Source organism: Engraulis encrasicolus, unplaced genomic scaffold (assembly GCF_034702125.1).
Source record: "Engraulis encrasicolus isolate BLACKSEA-1 unplaced genomic scaffold, IST_EnEncr_1.0 scaffold_508_np1212, whole genome shotgun sequence".
Classification (NCBI taxonomy): domain Eukaryota; kingdom Metazoa; phylum Chordata; class Actinopteri; order Clupeiformes; family Engraulidae; genus Engraulis; species Engraulis encrasicolus.
In genome coordinates, this window is record NW_026945817.1 from 589 (window position 1) to 17,894 (window position 17,306).

General features: G+C 41.5%; 1 protein-coding gene and 1 pseudogene across 1 annotated transcript; both read right to left on the reverse strand.

Moving 5' to 3' along the window:
- Nucleotides 1–3,468: 3,468 nt before the first annotated feature.
- On the reverse strand, nucleotides 3,469–4,662 carry LOC134444309 (tetratricopeptide repeat protein 29-like; the record flags this gene model as incomplete). The annotated part of the gene is made up of 4 exons (XM_063193649.1): nucleotides 4,606–4,662; nucleotides 4,361–4,448; nucleotides 4,189–4,278; nucleotides 3,469–3,692 (listed from the first exon to the last, which is right to left on the reverse strand). Coding segments are annotated over exons 2-4 (385 nt in total), but the record flags the coding sequence as incomplete, so codon positions are not given.
- Nucleotides 4,663–9,133: 4,471 nt separating this feature from the next.
- LOC134444308 (E3 ubiquitin-protein ligase TRIM68-like) lies at nucleotides 9,134–16,250 on the reverse strand (annotated as a pseudogene).
- Between the last annotated feature and the right edge of the window lie 1,056 nt (nucleotides 16,251–17,306).

Consider the following 17,306-nt stretch of genomic DNA (forward strand, 5'->3'; position numbering starts at 1 on the left):
ACTATTCTTTTCAGCATTGTTGAGATGCATCTGGGTGAGCAGCTTGTGGGGCTGAATGTGTATAGTATGGTGTTGTATTGCACTGTCCTGTGCTGTAGTAATAATAATAATAATAATAATAATTGTATTTGTATAGCACTGTGTCATACAAGGCATGTAACTCAAAGTGCTTAACAAATGGGAAAAAAAAACATTGTTAGAGATAGATTTAAAAGGAGAGGTATAGAGGAGAGGCAGAAAAAGCAGGAAGGCAGAGGAAGAAGAGATAGACAGAGAATGTAGAGTCATAAGGTCAACGTAGGATAGGACCAGGATTCTTAGATGTGTAAGGTCCATAGTGGCTGGGCCTATCATAAGTCATAGATAGTCACACAGAGATTGGGCGCTCAGGTGCGGCCCCTGGTGGCATCAGGGGTGAGGAAAAACTCCCTTTCGCTTGATTCATAGTTTGTAAGGGGGAAAAAAAGCTCAGTGAAGTCTGAGAAAAAAAAAAAAAAGACCCCCTATAGTCAGGAAGAAACCTCAGGCAGAGACCAGCGGCCACCTAGGGGAGCCCCCTGCCAGGGCTGGTTGCGAGTAGTAAGGGCGCTGCGGCAGCTGGGACACTATGACGCCTTGGCAGCTAGGAGTTGGCAAGGATGAAGAGGTGGGTCTTCAGCTGCTTCTTGAAGGAGTCGACGGAGGTGGCTGATCGGATCTCGATGGGGAGGGCGTTCCATCTCTTGGGCGCATAGCAGGCAAATGCGGCGTCGCCGATCTTCTTCTGCGGGGGGGTGGGGGTCCTTAGCAGCTTGGCATCAGTGGACCTGAGAGCTCGAGCATAAAAAGAGAGCATGTCTGAGATATAACTAGGGGCAAGTCCATTTAATGCTTTAAATACTGTGAGCAGAATCTTAAAGTCGATTCTGTGTGAGACAGGTAACCAGTGCAGGTCTGCCAAGACAGGAGAGATGTGCTCTCTCATTCTGGTTCTTGTTAGGATTCTTGCCGCAGAATTTTGAATGAGTTGCAATTTGTCAATTAATTTTTTTGGGAGACCAGAGAAGAGAGCATTGCAGTAGTCTATCCTACTGGTGACAAAGGCATGAATAAGTTTCTCAGCGTCTTGTCGGGGGGCCAAGCCGCACACTTTGTTGACATTTCTAAGATGGAAAAAAGCAGATTTTGTTATCTTGTTGATGTGAGGCTCAAAGCTCAAATCCGAGTCTATGACCACACCTAGGCTAGTAACCTTATCTTTAATGTGCATGCTTAGGTCACCTAGGCTTGAGTGGAGTTTTGCACTTAGCGTTTTTCCTTAGGCCCAATGAGCAACACTTCAGTTTTATCCTCATTTAATTTTAGGAAGTTACTGTTCATCCAATCTGTGATGGCAGACATGCATTTAGTCAAGGCATGAATGGCAGTGGTTTGGCTAGGCTCGACAGAGATATATAGTTGAGTGTCATCGGCATAGCTATGAAAATCAACATTGTGCTCTCTGATGATGGAGCCCAGGGGCAACATATAGAGAGAGAAGAGGAGAGGGCCCAAGCAACTACCCTGAGCAACTCCAAAAGGCACATCATACTTGTTGGAGACGTGTTCTCCGATGGTGACAAAAAACTGCCTTCCTGTAATATATGTTTTGAACCACTCTAAGACGTGACCGGACAAGCCTACCCAAGATTCAAGGCGGTCAATTAGTATGTTGTGGTCTATCGTGTCAAAGGCGGCACTGAGGTCGAGGAGGATAGAAACTTTGTTTGCGGCAGTGCTGAGCCTAAGATCACTTATTATTTTGGTTAGTGCTGTTTCGGTGCTATGGTTGGCTCTAAAGCCTGATTGGAATTTTTCCAAGATATCATTCCCAGCCAGATGTTGATTAAGCTGTTTAAATACAACTTTTTCTAGTACCTTGCTTATAAAGGGGAGGTTTGATATAGGTCTGTAGTTGTTTGAAGAATTCTGATCTAAATTTGTCTTTTTTAGGAGTGGCTTTACCATGGCTGTTTTGAATGAGCTTGGAAAAATGCCTGTAAGCATAGAGGTGTTAACAATTTGCAGTAAAGGTGCTGCTAAGCAACCAAGTATGTTTTTTAGCAGATGTGTGGGGATCGCGTCAAGGCTGCAGGTAGACTGCTTACTTTCCCTGACTATTTTACAGAGTCCTCTGTAATTGGACAAAACTTTTGGAAGCTCTCAGGTCTCCTAGGGGGGTTTAACCCTCCCCTCGGTGTATCGCCTGAGTGGTCGACAGAGGTTGCTGCGTTTCCACCTTGGATGCCTTCTCTAATGTCGGCAATCTTTTTATTAAAAAATCTAGCGAATTCCTCGCACTTGGCATGTGATGCTGCATTTAGGTTGTTATTGCTATGTGTTGGATTAAGCAGGTGGTCAATAGTGGAAGAAAGAACTTTCGCATTATGCTGGTTGTCTGTTATGATTTTGGAAAAATATGCTTTTCTCTCTGAGCGTACCGCATTATTGTAGGAGGAGATCTCATCCCTAAGGGATTGTCTATGGACTTCTAATTTTCCTCCAAAGACGCTCGGTTACTCTGCATTTTCTTTTTAAGGCTCTAAGTGAGTCATTCATCCAAGGTGAATACCTAGCTCTGGTCCTTGTCGTCGTTCTAATTGGAGCTATGTTATCTAGAATTCCTCTTAAGTTGTTGTTGAAGCTATCAACCATGTCATCAGGTGTGCAGTGACCATTTAGTAGGTCACCCGATTTGATGAGGTCTGAAATCTTAAGCTCAGCAGAGGCATTAATGCGTCGTCTGTGAATGACATTGTTGGGTGTGCTAATTTGTGTTGAAATGTCAAAATCAAAAAACACACAGTGGTGGTCGGAGAGGCCGACGTCCGTGACCGATATATTGTTGATATCAAGCGCATGTGAAATAACAAGGTCAAGTGTGTTGCCTTTCCGATGGGTAGGCTGTTCAGTGACATTCTGGACGAGACCGAATCCATTTAATGTGTCTAAGAAAGACTTGGCTATTGCGTCATCTGATTTATTTACGTGGATATTAAAGTCGCCAGCAATTATTGCTTTATCATAGTTAGTAAGTACGTCTGACATGAAGGTGGAGAAATCAGATATAAATGACGAAGAGAATTTCGGTGGACGGTACAGAACAATAATAATCAGTTTGAGGTTTGCTTGGACCCTCATTGCCATGTATTCAAATGAAGAGAAAGAGCCCAGATTCATCTTAGTACAATTAAATTTGTTGTTGTATTGTATTGTTATTGTATTGTATTGTATTGTTATTACCTGTTCTGAATGCGGTCTTGTCACAGGTGAGGTGCGTCTGGAGGGTGAGTAGCTTGTGGGGCTGAATGTGTATTATTGTCCAAGTGCTTTATGCTACGATTATGTCGTCGATTGTTAATCGCTTTGTAAGAAAGCGTCTGTCAAATGTAATTTAATATAATATAATGTTGTATCCTATTGTATGGTAGCCTATTGTTTTGTTACTACCTGTTCTGAAGGCGGTCTCTGCGCAGGTGAGGTGCGTCTGGAGGGTGAGGAGCTTGTGGGGCTGCTCCTGCAGGGGGGGCAGGTACCAGAGGGCGTTATCGGGGCCGCCGGCCTGCCGCGTCTCCTCGAAGCGCTGGAGCACCGACAGCAGCTCCTGGAAGGAGAGGTGGAAGCCCTGCCGCAGCATGGCCACACACACATTCTGCCGCTGCGAGTTACGCCACCTGGGGTACAGCAGAAACACGTTTGGAGAGGTGGTTACACAGACATTACATTATATTACATTACAACACATCACATTGCATTAAGTTTTTATCCAATGCGCCTGCAGCTTACAGGGTGTGTTTAGGCTACCATCCCTAGTAGAGCAATGTGGGGTCAGGTGGAAGAAATAGTCTGGGGCACCCCAAACCTTAAGGCTTAAGGGAACTTAGCCTATATAAGCCTCAACAAAAGTTAAATTCACCTAGGCAAAGCTGATCCAGACACACTATTTATATATTTTTTAACTAATGTACAATCCCAGTATCTTTCACTTACATAGCCTAGCCCAATGTCTGATGCACTTTCACAGGTGCCCACAATCCAAATGAATCCTCATTTAGGCCTACGACGCACTTCCACCTGTTAACCTGTGTGACATGTGCTCTAACCCTGGGTGACAAACAAATCGTTTAGCGAGTTTTCAGAGCATACCAAAAGCACAAAAAAAGAACTCACAGAGCAATTTCATCTTTTGATGGACGTGGAGTTTGACCAGTGTGGTCTATGGGCTGTGGGGTGGTCCTTGTTTTCTTCGGACTGCGCGACCTTAAAAAAAAAAAAGACCAGCTGATGTTTCGAATCTACCGATGCCTAAGAGAAATTGCGACCTGAAGCATGACATGCATACCTAACAGCCAGGTCAGTGATTTTGTTGGCGCTGATGTCAGGCAACAACGCGAGGACTCGAGAGGCACTCATGGCTCTTTTTTGACATTCTGCAAAGATTGAAAGGAAGTTCAAGGAGTCTCGGGTAACCGGAACAGCAAAGAAAGCGATAACCTGCTAAAGACACGTCTTATTTGTTTGTTAGTTATAAAAGGCAAAAATACAATGACATTAATCCACATTCCTATCCTATTGAGAGGAACTCACCCCTTTCTTCCTGTTCATGTGGGACTTTACTTGACGGCGATTACGAGACACACTGTCGCCATAGTGACAGACGCGCGCTCCAGCTTCTGCTGAAAAGTAGCACTACAAAGAGGCCAGAAGGGGGTAGCATAGCATATTTCAGTGCAGAGCCAGATATAAAGATTTTATTCTTTATAGGCCTATACGGCTCTGTTTCAGTGTGTGTGTGTGTGTGTGTGTGTGTGTGTGTGTGTGTGTGTGTGTGTGTGAGTGTGTGTGTGTGTGTGTGTGTGGACTATGAAAAATTGTTAATGAAGTCCTTAATTTTGGTTTGGCTATTAATGCAAATAGGTATTAATAAACTTGTAAGTTAAATGTCAATATTCCCTTGCTGAGAAGTTTGTTGTGCCTAGGCTGTATGGCATAAGTAGGCCATAATTAGGCTACAGAATAAAAAAAGAATGATGCACTGGTGGTGTAGCACAGTGTTTCCCAACCTTTTTTGTCTCGCGTACCTAACCTAAGCCTTTTTGTTGTACAATGAGTACCCTAACCAATGCTACCTATGTCTTTATCACCCACTCAATTGCCCCCCATTCAAAGTTAAATTTTTCCACGTAGGCCTACCCCCTGAGGTGTGCTCGCGTATCCCTAGTGGTAGGCCTACCCCTGGTTGGGAACCACTGGTGTAGCATTTCACACAAAGTTTAATCAGGGCCTATTTTGAGTGATGTAGGCCAACTGGACCTGGTGGTAGCACATTCTGTCACACAAAGTATATAAATCAAAGCCAATTCAGAGTCGCCTGAAGTAGGCAACTGCCACCAAGTTATTAATCAGAGCTCGTTCCACTGCCCCCTGCGTGGCAAACTTTCAAGTAGATGATGAGTGAATACCACCATAATAAATGTATTACATTTTACATTACATTACATTTGGCAGAGGATTTTATTCAAAGTGACATATTCAAGGACATAGCATACAGTGCTTGCAGATACAAAGTGCACAAGAAACATACAGAACAATGAGTAGGCCTACAGATGCCATATAGGCCTAGTGTGTTTTTCTCTATTTTAAGTAGGCCTACATTAACTCAGGATTAAGTAATAGGGTGAAATGCCCCAATGTTTGAAAATCCTGCTCTGCTTTTGCAAAATTGTTCCTTTGTATTAACATAACGCCCTTGAAAAATCTTAACAAATTTGATTAAAGCTAAAGGGTGGCACAATATGCTTAAAATTTTTAATGGCAGTGGATGGGTGATTTTAGAAAATCCTTGAAAACTGTGTTTTTACACTATTTTGGTTAAAACTAGTAAAGATAATCATTTGGAAGAATGCTCCAGTTCCCTTTCCACTTTCTCAGATTTGAAATTCCCCGTGCCTGTTTTTCAGAGCCTTCCTCCAGCAAGGTTTTACCCCCCATTCGCTAATCTTTTAGCCATGTTCCAACACCCATCCATTATTTAGCCATTTGGGTTCTGATGTCCTGGGGAAGTGGAAAAGCAACTGGAGCATTCTTCCATATGTCTGTCCTTCCTGTTTTTGATCAAAACAGTCTAAAAAAATACACTTTGCACATATTTAGCTAAAAATGCCCACTCACTACCACTCTTAAACATTTGCTAGAAATGTACAAGGGCGTTATGATAGCAAACAAGTTTTTATTTTCGAGGGGTGTTTGATGCAGAGTAGACATATACACCCACACACCAAAACACACAACATGCCCATGCTGCACCACAGGACGACTATCTTAGAGTGACTTTAATGAAAAACATTCATCTGGTGGTGTTGGCCCACATGTAAAGATGCAATGCAGATAATACCACTGCTGGTCTACTTCTCCCACTGTATTTATACCAGCCAGCCTATACCAAAGTACAAGGTCAGCTCTGCTTCTCTGAGCCTAAGCAAACCTTTACTTTCCTTTTATTCATTACATTCCCTGATGCACATGTAGGCTACTTGTGTGGTGGGGCTCAGCACCCCCACTGTTACCAACTACCCTGAGGAACACGCTGTGCACTCCCATACGGTACTTTGCGTTCACCCACCACTTCACTTGGAGTGTGTATTTAGAGCAGTGCTAGTGTGATTTGCTCATGTATTTCTGACAGGGGGAGCATTTTGGCGGTATTTTGACTGGTAGGCTACCACCCCCGTGTCTCCTACAGGTCCGCGCCTCGCCTGCACCGATGAGCCCGTGGCCTTCCCAACCAGCTGGATGCTATGGAGCCTGCCAGACTTTTATTGAGAACTACATGATACACATGGGCTATTTTAATACTGGTGTACAATATACTGTATATAACTTACTTTAGCACATTACTTTAAAAATACAAATACACTTAAAATACACTTAGATACAGTACACTAATAGTAAATTTTCTAATACCACACTTTAGCACATTTCTTTAAAAATACAAATACATTTAAAATACACTTAAAATACAATACACTTATAGTGTATTTTTTAATACCACACTTAAGCACATTACTTTAAAAATACAAATACACTTAAACTACACTTAAAATACAATACACTTATATTTTATTTCTAAAATCACACTTAAGCACATTACTTTACAAATACAAATACACTTAAAATACATTTAAATACAATAGTATATTTTCTAATAGGCCTACCACACTTTAGCACATTACTTTAAAAATAGGCTACCAATAGGCCTACATTTAAAATAAACTTAAAATACAATACACTAATATTATATTTTCTAAAACTATATTTAAGTACATTAGTCTACTTTAAAAGTATAAATGTGTTTTAAATATGATTAAAATACACTAAACTATAAGTATATTTTAAAATGTCATACTTAAGGACTACTTAAAACATACAGTGTACTTAAAATATCCTTTTAGAAAGTTAAATGTATTTATAATACACTTAAGTACATTTTTTTTGACCTTGGAACCTTAACTTTAATTTTATTCATTACATTCCCTGATGCACATGTAGGCTACTTGTGTGGTGGGGCTCAGCACCCCCACTGTTACCAACTACCCTGAGGAACACGCTGTGCACTCCCATACGGTACTTTGCGTTCACCCACCACTTCACTTGGAGTGTGTATTTAGAGCAGTGCTAGTGTGATTTGCTCATGTATTTCTGACAGGGGGAGCATTTTGGCGGTATTTTGACTGGTAGGCTACCACCCCCGTGTCTCCTACAGGTCCGCGCCTCGCCTGCACCGATGAGCCCGTGGCCTTCCCAACCAGCTGGATGCTATGGAGCCTGCCAGACTTTTATTGAGAACTACATGATACACATGGGCTATTTTAATACTGGTGTACAATATATATAACTGATATTAAACGTCCATACTGGTGTGGTGTCCTGACATATTTGGGTGTGAACAGTTTGTCAACAAGGGGGAGGTTGCCTACGAGTGTGCATCCCCCACCTGTGGCATATTTATACCAGCCAGAAGGACAAGGCCAGCTCTGATTCACTGAAATCAGCTGTAGGTCTGCAGTAGGCTCCATGCCTGGAACAGTCTACTGAAGTTACGGCACTGTGAATGAGCCTCCTGCGTTCCTCAGAACTGGATCAGGACCTTGGACAGCAGCATGTTGCGCTGCAGTAGACCAATGCAGGCCCACTTGTCTTACGAGCAGTTGATTTGTGGTGTTTTTTTTATATATACAACGCGGTCTATTTGCCTCATTAGTTACATTGAAATAACTACTCTAACAGCTATGTAATATGGTCTTATACTTACATCATGAATTCAATTCTAATATTTTTTTGCTTCTGACTCTGACACATCTGATAGAAACGGGTAAAAAGGAAGGGCAGAGTACAAGGCCAGGGCAGAAACTACAAGCTCTCCACTGCCCCCCTGTGGTAAACTTGATTACAGCAGATTAGAGACTGAAAGAAGATGAATGGCACTGAGATCCACTTAGTCATTTAGGCCCAGAGTTGTCAAAAGTAGAAGCTACAAAATGTGCTAGTTTCCTTCCAACACACGTGACTTTACTGAGTAACTGGTTACTGTAGATCAGGCGTTCCCAACCTATTCCAACTTGGGGCCCACTTGAAATGTTCACAAATGTTCAGGGTCCACCTCTACCCCAATAAACAATGCAGTTCAAATACATAGTCAACAGTAACATGCACACAAAAAATATTTTGATTTTTAGAAATTGATTTCAAGGTTCACTTGGAATACCATCAGGACCCACCTGTGGGTCCCGGCCCACAGTTTGAGAACCACTGCTGTAGACCACAGTCACTATCGGATCATATAATTCTGAGCTCATTGGATAAAATTTGTGGCAGTTTTTTCCAGCAACAACACAGTCCATATACCTTAGTCGGTAAAGTAGAATAACTGCTGTAACAACAATGTAATATCATGGTGTTGCACTTACACTAATGCCTAATTTTAACCTATGATATAAAATGTACGCTATTACCACTATTCTTTGGGGGTTGGACAAATGGACTTGTCTGTTTTCATTCACATTAAACTACAAATGTTTGAATTTCAAATGAAGACAAGCGGTCATTGGTTTGCATGTAATCATCAATATGACATCCTTTATTGTAATCGTCTCTTACAAAATCATAAAAATCAGTTTTACAAACGGCAAAGTAAAATGCTCTTAACATAACACATTTCTAAAGCAGCGTTTGTTTTTTCATCCAAGCACAAAAAGCCATTAAAAAGCAAACAACATTTTAACTAATATCTTTAACTAATGTACATGTTTCGTGTACACTTGATGAAAGATATATGATGTCTGAATCAATTGAACAACTAAACAAGCATTTCATGTTCTTCACTGATTGAAATTACTTGAAACAGGAGACTGGAGTGATGACCAGTGGAGCAGAGTTCTTACCATTATCATGTAGGCAGGGGCTGAATAAGGGATAGATTTTCTGCCTGAAGGAGACACCTTCATAAGAGTAGATTAGACTCCACCTGTCTGTGTCATAAAAGGAGACCAAACCTGCCCCATAATCTACAAAGACCCTATCCTCTCTGGCTTCTCTTTCAGGGAGAAGGTGACAGGGGGATCATCTGCTGCCATGTTCTCACCATCCCTCAGCAATGTTGTCCAGAACCCATTTGTAGGGCTCAGATATGTTTGATCTTTTCTCTCAACAGACTCTCTGGCTACTCCTATGAACCATCCTATCTTCCCACTGACCTGCACCTCATAGTAAAATCTACCAGAGCTGAAGCCCTGTCTGCCCATTACTTCGCCATACTTATCAAACCGTTTGGGGTTGCCAGGGCGATTCTGTGAAGTATCACCATGTTTTACTTGTTTCCCATCAGCAGACAGGATGAGCTTGTTATGAGCTGTATCAGGATCCAGAGTCACATCCACTAAGAGAGAGGGAGAGAAAGAGAGAGGGAGAGAAAGAGAGAGAGAGAGAGAGAGAGAATTAATCAGATTTATATAGAACACATTTCACACTGTAATTTCCATGAACACTCCTTGTAACAGAGCACAGTAAATATTCAGCACAGATTTTCCGGTTTCCAGATAGGTCGCTACTTTCTTGCACAGATGACCATTGAATGGCTTGTTGATGCCAGCATCCAAAACTTACTTAGGTACATAGTCAAATCGCTGTTCATTTTCTGCACGTCTGTTTTAACTCTGTCAGATGACCACCAAAAACAAGCAGAGCTGTCCTGTTGAGACTTTCAAAACTGAATGCAAATAAAAGCAGAGCGATGAGACGTGATCGAACGTTGTTTTTTTCCCTGCAGTGTCCATCCACACCGCATTGATATTGACAGCTGATAGAGGTCCGATAATTACCATTCATAGAGTAGGCTTAACGAGGATGGCATCTAAAAGATGTTAGGGCTTTTTTTGCCTTTATTTCTGACAGGACAGTGGAGGAGAGACAGGAAATGAGCGGGGAGAGAGAGACGGGAAGGATCAGCAAATGACCCAGGCTGGAATCAAACCCGTGTCGCCAGCATAGTAACCCAGTGACCTACCGTTAGGCCACGGCAGGGCCAGCAGCTACAAAGTATATGTGGACAACACAACTTCTTAACCACTTCATTATGCAGTATTGTGTCATTGTTTTGAAAGACAATGGCTAAATCATTCAGTTAAGTCAAAACATTGTTTTTGGAGCTATTTTGTCTTATCCGCAAAAATAAGACGACCTCCCTTTTTAAAGCGCTATTTTTGGAACAAAAAACTGCTCTTATATACGGGCCATTACGGTAGTTCAAGTAGTACTTTATTAAGGGGCTGATTACGCTTACAGCTATAGTTATAGTTACAGTTACAGTATAGCGGATATATTTTTATCCGTTTAGGTAGCCCTACATATAAACACATGTGGGGGAAAATGAGGAGTTTTGAAATGAGCATTCTAATACTCTGTTTACCGTATTTTTCGGACTACAAGTCGCACTTTTTTTCATGGTTTGGCTGGACATGCGACATATACTCTGGTGCGACATATATATGTTTTTTTTTCTCCACCGGAGAGCACTACGTGTGCAACTAGGCCTATGTTGTGTTGCATAATAGGCCTACCACTGATAGAAAACATGTTACAACTTACCACGACAAAAAAAATAGCATGTACAATGACGACTGAATATAAATATACCACCCAAAAGAAGTTAATATAGCCTACTGCTGAGTTTAAGCTGAAAGTAATTAAATATGCAGCCGAAAATGGCAATAGGGCAGCTGAACGAAAGTTTGGATGCAATGGAAAACAGTTTGGGGACTGGAGAAAAGCGGAGGGAAATGTGCATGTTGTGAAAAAAAAAGCTATCTGAAGATTCAAGGCCCACGTCTAGAAGAAGAGCTGAATACAGGACAAATGTGTTCTCGAACAACGCGCGCGCTGCGAGTCAACGGTCTTGTTACGGGCTCCATGACATTGCCAAAGAAATGAATAGGACTTTTTGCGGAAGTCAGGGACCTCGTGGATTTATCGCGTTATGCAATGCAATCCCCTCTCGTGGATTTATTTGCGCTATGCAACGCAATCGCCTCTCTATCCGAGAACGAGCGTCTGTGTTATTAAAGACAGTCAGCCGACTTCCAGGTGAAAATCGGTCATTTCCGCGAGTTTCTGACAAACGAGCACAACGTGACACTAGGTGCATTCGACATGTGTCAACGCATGCATGCGCATTTAGACAGCAATGCACCCTGGATGGAAAATGCTGCATGACGGTTAGATTTCCTGTCAAACTTCGAAATTTCGTCGACGTTGCGTTGACGAGGTGACATGTCACATGGTGTAAAACTATCGCGGGATGAATGCGGCTGCAGTCAGATCTTGCAACCTCTGCAGTTGCTTATCCCCTTCAACGCTCGTCGGCGGACTGCCTCCGAGGTCACGCGCCCATGAACTGGTTGGTCAACAACTCACTCACGTGTGTATATGGGTCTTGTCTCACACCTCTACACAAGTTTGCGCAGGTCCCCACTTCAGCTCCTCCTCACTGCCTGTCCCCCCACTCCTCACACGTGGTGTGTTAGTAGAGCAAACCGGTGCGAGCTCATCGTCTCGTTCATATTTGTGGCCGACTTTAAATGCGCTGTATTTAATAACACCCACATCGTGACAACAAGTTCTCGCTCACGTGCTTCCGTCAACGTTGGTCGACAGCATCAAAGTCATATGGGCTTAGTACCATAGGCTACATAACATGGATGAAATCCCCCTCACCTTTGATACCGTCATGGGCTGACGTCTCAGAAAAGGGGGTAAAGAAAGGCGTGCTCTGGAGACGGAACAAAGTTGAGCTCGAACCCTCCCACGGTCCAAACGCAAAACAATGCCGAAAATTGAATGTTGTTCTGATTGCAGGGCAACATGGCGCGTTATCACTGTTTCTTCTTCTTTTTTCTTTTTGTGGTTTTATGGCGGTTGGCAAACCATCTTAGTTGGTGCATTACCACCACCTCTGAATGCGTTGCCACTGCTTCAGATGCTGGTTTATAAAACAATGCCGTCTTTGAGCAGCAGCTTACCATGCGCCAGTTATCACAACATAGATTCCATGGATAGAATAACCTTTCAAAAATGTGCGACGATTAGTCCGGTGCGACGTAGGCCCTATATATGTTTTTTTCATCTTCAAAATGCATTTTTGGGCCGTTGCGACTTAAACTCCAGAGCGACATATAGTCCAAAAAATATGGTACATGTTTTAAAAGAATATATCCATATACATATACAAAAACATTCATACTGTATCAATATGCAACAGCTTCTAAAAATATATGACAAGTACTTTCTCCAATCACGTGATTTTTTTTAATTTTTGTAGTAAAATCATGCCTTCGCAGACCTAAGCCTATGGCATAATTCCAGATGAATGTTTGTGGACCAAGGCAGAATCCATTCATCTACCGAGAGTTAGGTTACTACATTTCTACATCAAATCAAATAATTCATTTGCATCAATAAATACAAAGATATTACATTACAATTGCACCTGAAATCAAAATAAACTGTTTTGATCCATCATATCAATATGAAAGTACTATATATCTCCAAATCAAATGAATCTGTTTGCATTAATAAAAACACATACCTGCATACTGTGTAATCTGTTTTTCTGTATGGAAAAAACACAGTGAAAATATTAATGAAGTTTCATTACTGTTCAATAATTTTCACTTCTACATCACACTGGTCCAAATGTATCTGTTTACTTCATACTCACTGGCAGTAACTGTCCTCTGTGGTAGGGTGTCCCTCTCGGCAGTGATGGCATCACACCTCTCCTGTAACTGAGATTTGTCTCTAGTCAGACAGTCATATTTATCTTGGAGCTGAGATTTCTCTCTGTTTACGCAGTCTTGTAAACTAGATTTCTCTGAGAACATATTATTGTATTCAGTCTGTAGCTGAGGTTTTTCTGAAGAGAGGCTGTCGTAACTGGCCTGTAATTTAGCTTGTTCTACACTCATGGTGTTGTAACTGGTCTGCAGCTGAATTTTCTCTCTGTTGAGATTGTCATATCGTTCTTGTAAGTTGGACCTCTCTGACACCAAGTAATTGTATCGGGTCTGCAGTATAGATTTCTCTGAAACCAAGTTGTCCTGCTTCACCATCTGGACTGCAATGCCACACAGCAGGAGAGTGCACAGCAGACCCAGACACACAACAGCAGTCTTCCAGGGCCCTGCAAAAGAGAGACAGTAGATTTCCTAAAATGAGCTCAATAGTCTGTTAATTCCTGAGTCCACAAAAGCATCATGTGCAGATCTACAAGGTCACTTTAACAACTTTACTTAAAGGGGAATTCGGGCCAATTTCAACATGCAATTATACAAACCCCAACTCCGGTGAAGTTGGGACGTTTGGTAAACAGTGAATAAAATCAAAATGCTATCATTTTTAAAACATTCAATCTATTCATTAGATGGAGAATAGTGAAAAGACAACATATTAAGTGTTAAAACCGAGAAAAAATATTGTTTTGGGGGACATATGTACTCATTTCTAATTTGATAAATCCAACACGTCTCAAAAGAGTTGGGACGGGGACAATAAATGGCAGCAAATGTCGAGGAAGACTAAAAACAAAACAAAAGACAACACTTAACAGTTAAATACATTAACCGATGAGATGATTTTATATAAAAAACAGTGTTAATTCCTATCTTGGACATGATTTCACCAGCTTAAGTGGTGGGTGTATTCCTTGTCATGTTTTGCAATGTTTTCCTTTCTGTAGTGCTTACAGTGTGACAGGTCTTGACCAAAAGCCCACCATTTTATCACCTGCTGGTCCTTATGATGGAGCCAAACTGTTAAAACATAGTAGAGAATGCAATTTGACCTTACTATGTGGCAGTAATCGAAGATCTCCCTTCAAAATATAATGCATGAGTGGCTTTTCATGCTGTTTAAAACCCATTTATACCATTCAGCACTGTATTTAACTCTACAGATGAGTGAGAACATCTTAACCAATGCACTACTGCACCCGCATGCCATCATGGAGGCTGACTTTTGAAGCTAGCACTAACACAAGTTGGATGGTCCATTTTCACTGTAGCACAGGATGTGCAATGCTCTATTATTGTCAAAAAGAATGGACTTCTACAACTTCTGCTGACTTCTGTAAGCAAAGGACAGTTTCCCATGTCTTCTGGGTTTATTTCAAGTGAGCTCAGGTGCTTAGGAGAATGTTACACCCCTGTATCATTTGCACGCATTAAGCATTCTTAATTCTTAATTCTCTCTAGCACTCCAGGAATTAGAGTGAGACTACAGCCAATATATATTTCATGATGTCATGAACCTATACAATGATTTTAGTAACAAAAATATGTCTTATATACACTCAATCGTGGTAAATCAAAGGGAATTCAAAAATGTATGTAATAACTATGGTAATTATTCCCTTTGCATCTTTAATTCTGAGTGACTAAGCCTCTCTGTGATGATCTTATACCTGGACACCTATATTGTCCGTCAGTACAATTCATTTTCAAATGTTCTTCTTTGTTGTTTTATCTTATTTGGATGTTTACTAAATTTCACTGATCCCCGTCCCAACTTATTTGAGACGTGTTGGATTTATCAAATTAGAAATGAGTACATATGTCCCCCAAAACAATATTTTTTCTCGGTTTTAACACTTAATATGTTGTCTTTTCACTATTCTCCATCTAATGAATAGATTGAATGTTTTGAAAAAGATAGCATTTTGATTTTATTCACTGTTTACCAAACGTCCCAACTTCACCGGAGTTGGGGTTTGTATATCTCACTCTACCCTTGACTAATACTCGAATATCTATCTAATAATTAAACTATATATATCTAATAATTAAACCGATGGACAATTTATAATACATGTATATTTAGTTTAAATGGGTGGCCATTTTGAATATCTCACTTCCTGTCAGCATTTTTTGAGGGCACCCCTTAGGATATCTTCAAATCACTCAAGGAACATACTGTATGTACCAAATTATATGCTTTTATCCAGTGCACAACGATTTTTCACATAAGTCTCCATACTATCAGTGGAATGAGCTACAGATGAGTTACAATTTCATGCTGTGCAGTTGAGGACTTAGCTGTCCAAATCACTTTCCCCAGTTTGCAAACCCCTGACCTGTTTTGAAGGAAATAACTGTTGGTTGTCCTTTTCGCCCATCCTGAAGTCTTGTAAAGATGGACACAGTTTGTTCCATGCCTGGGGTCAGGCCTGTGATGACTACACTGCAGGACTCTGTGGTGATGGTCTGGGGCTCAGCTCCTTTGCTGTGGTAGGAGACCAGGAAACTGTGTGGAATCTCTTCCATCTCACTGGGCATGCTCCAACTCAGACTGGCAGATGTTGCAGTCACAGACCCCACCACTAGATTCTCAGGGATGGGGATGCCTACAATACATCAATAAGTAGCAACTTTGGTTGACAGTTCAATACAGAATGTGCAGTGGTATATAATGTTTCTCACAGTTAAACTACTATCAATTAACTCATTGGCTGCCTTGGGTGGCGAATGACATAATTTCGAATAGTGACGCCCCCTGCCTTTGGCGGCGTCCGCCGATAATTGCGTTTTTTTTACAGCCACGCCTTGAGGACGGTCTGACCTATGTTGACCTATACATTTCACGCCTCTACGCATGTTCTAACTGTTCCTGTAGGTGGCAGAAGTGTCCTTAGGAACAGTCAGGGCAGGGCATTAGCACAGAGCAAGAGGAAATGCCAAGACAAAAACATCCCCTTTTACTATTATAATCTCAAAAGTAGCATAGCAATATCATTTTTGAAAGTAAAGCACCTGTGACAGTAGTATAATTTCTTGCCCTCTGATTTTAACACAGGTAGGCAACTGATTTTAGTGTCAGAGCCTCCCAAAAAAAACTTCTTCTCATGAACAAATACAACTCCCCCCTTTTCCTATCTAGCTAGTAGGCATTGTAGCTAGCTTGCCCAAACATCATGTTCACCAGAGATGATCTGTTTGGCAACCAGGCTTGTACGAAATTCTGAATTGGATGAATTTGCATTCAAAGTAATGCCATAATACGAACACTAGGTGGTGTCATTACCTTGAATTTCTTTGAATTTAAGCCATACCACCCATTGAGAGTACATAGAACACCACCACTTAGTGTTCGCATTATGGCATTACTTTGAATGCAAATTCATCCAATTCGGAATTTCGTACGAGTCTGGTGGCAACCGTTTCATTTTGGATATGTGATCAGCCTACACAATATCAGGATGATGCGTACAAAAGATCATCTAATAGGAAAAGGCACTAGTATGGGGACTGGTGCAGTCACCTCAGTTGGGGATGCTAGTTCGCTACGCTAGTTAGCTAGCACGAAATCGCTAACAACTTACAACTTAGCCTAAATAAAGGAGCCTGGGTAAGTCAACTATTTTAACTCATTCTACAGTTACTTTTTATGGATCTGTACAGTATGATCAGCTTACTGTATCATCAAAAAAAGACAGGGGGGTGGCAGATTCTTGGAACAGAGTAGCCTCGTGTGGGGGCTATGTCGTCATTCATTCAGACATGACGCCATTGCGCCAGTGCTGTTGTGCGCAAGTGTGGAGCTGTGGCATCCGAGAGTCTTTGCCTCGCAGCCACGCACGCAGTCACATTAAGGCCAAGTAACTCTGCTTTTCACCTGCATTTTACAAAGACACAAAACGATGGCCCAATTTACACACAGAGAGAGAAAGAAGGACACGAAGCGCT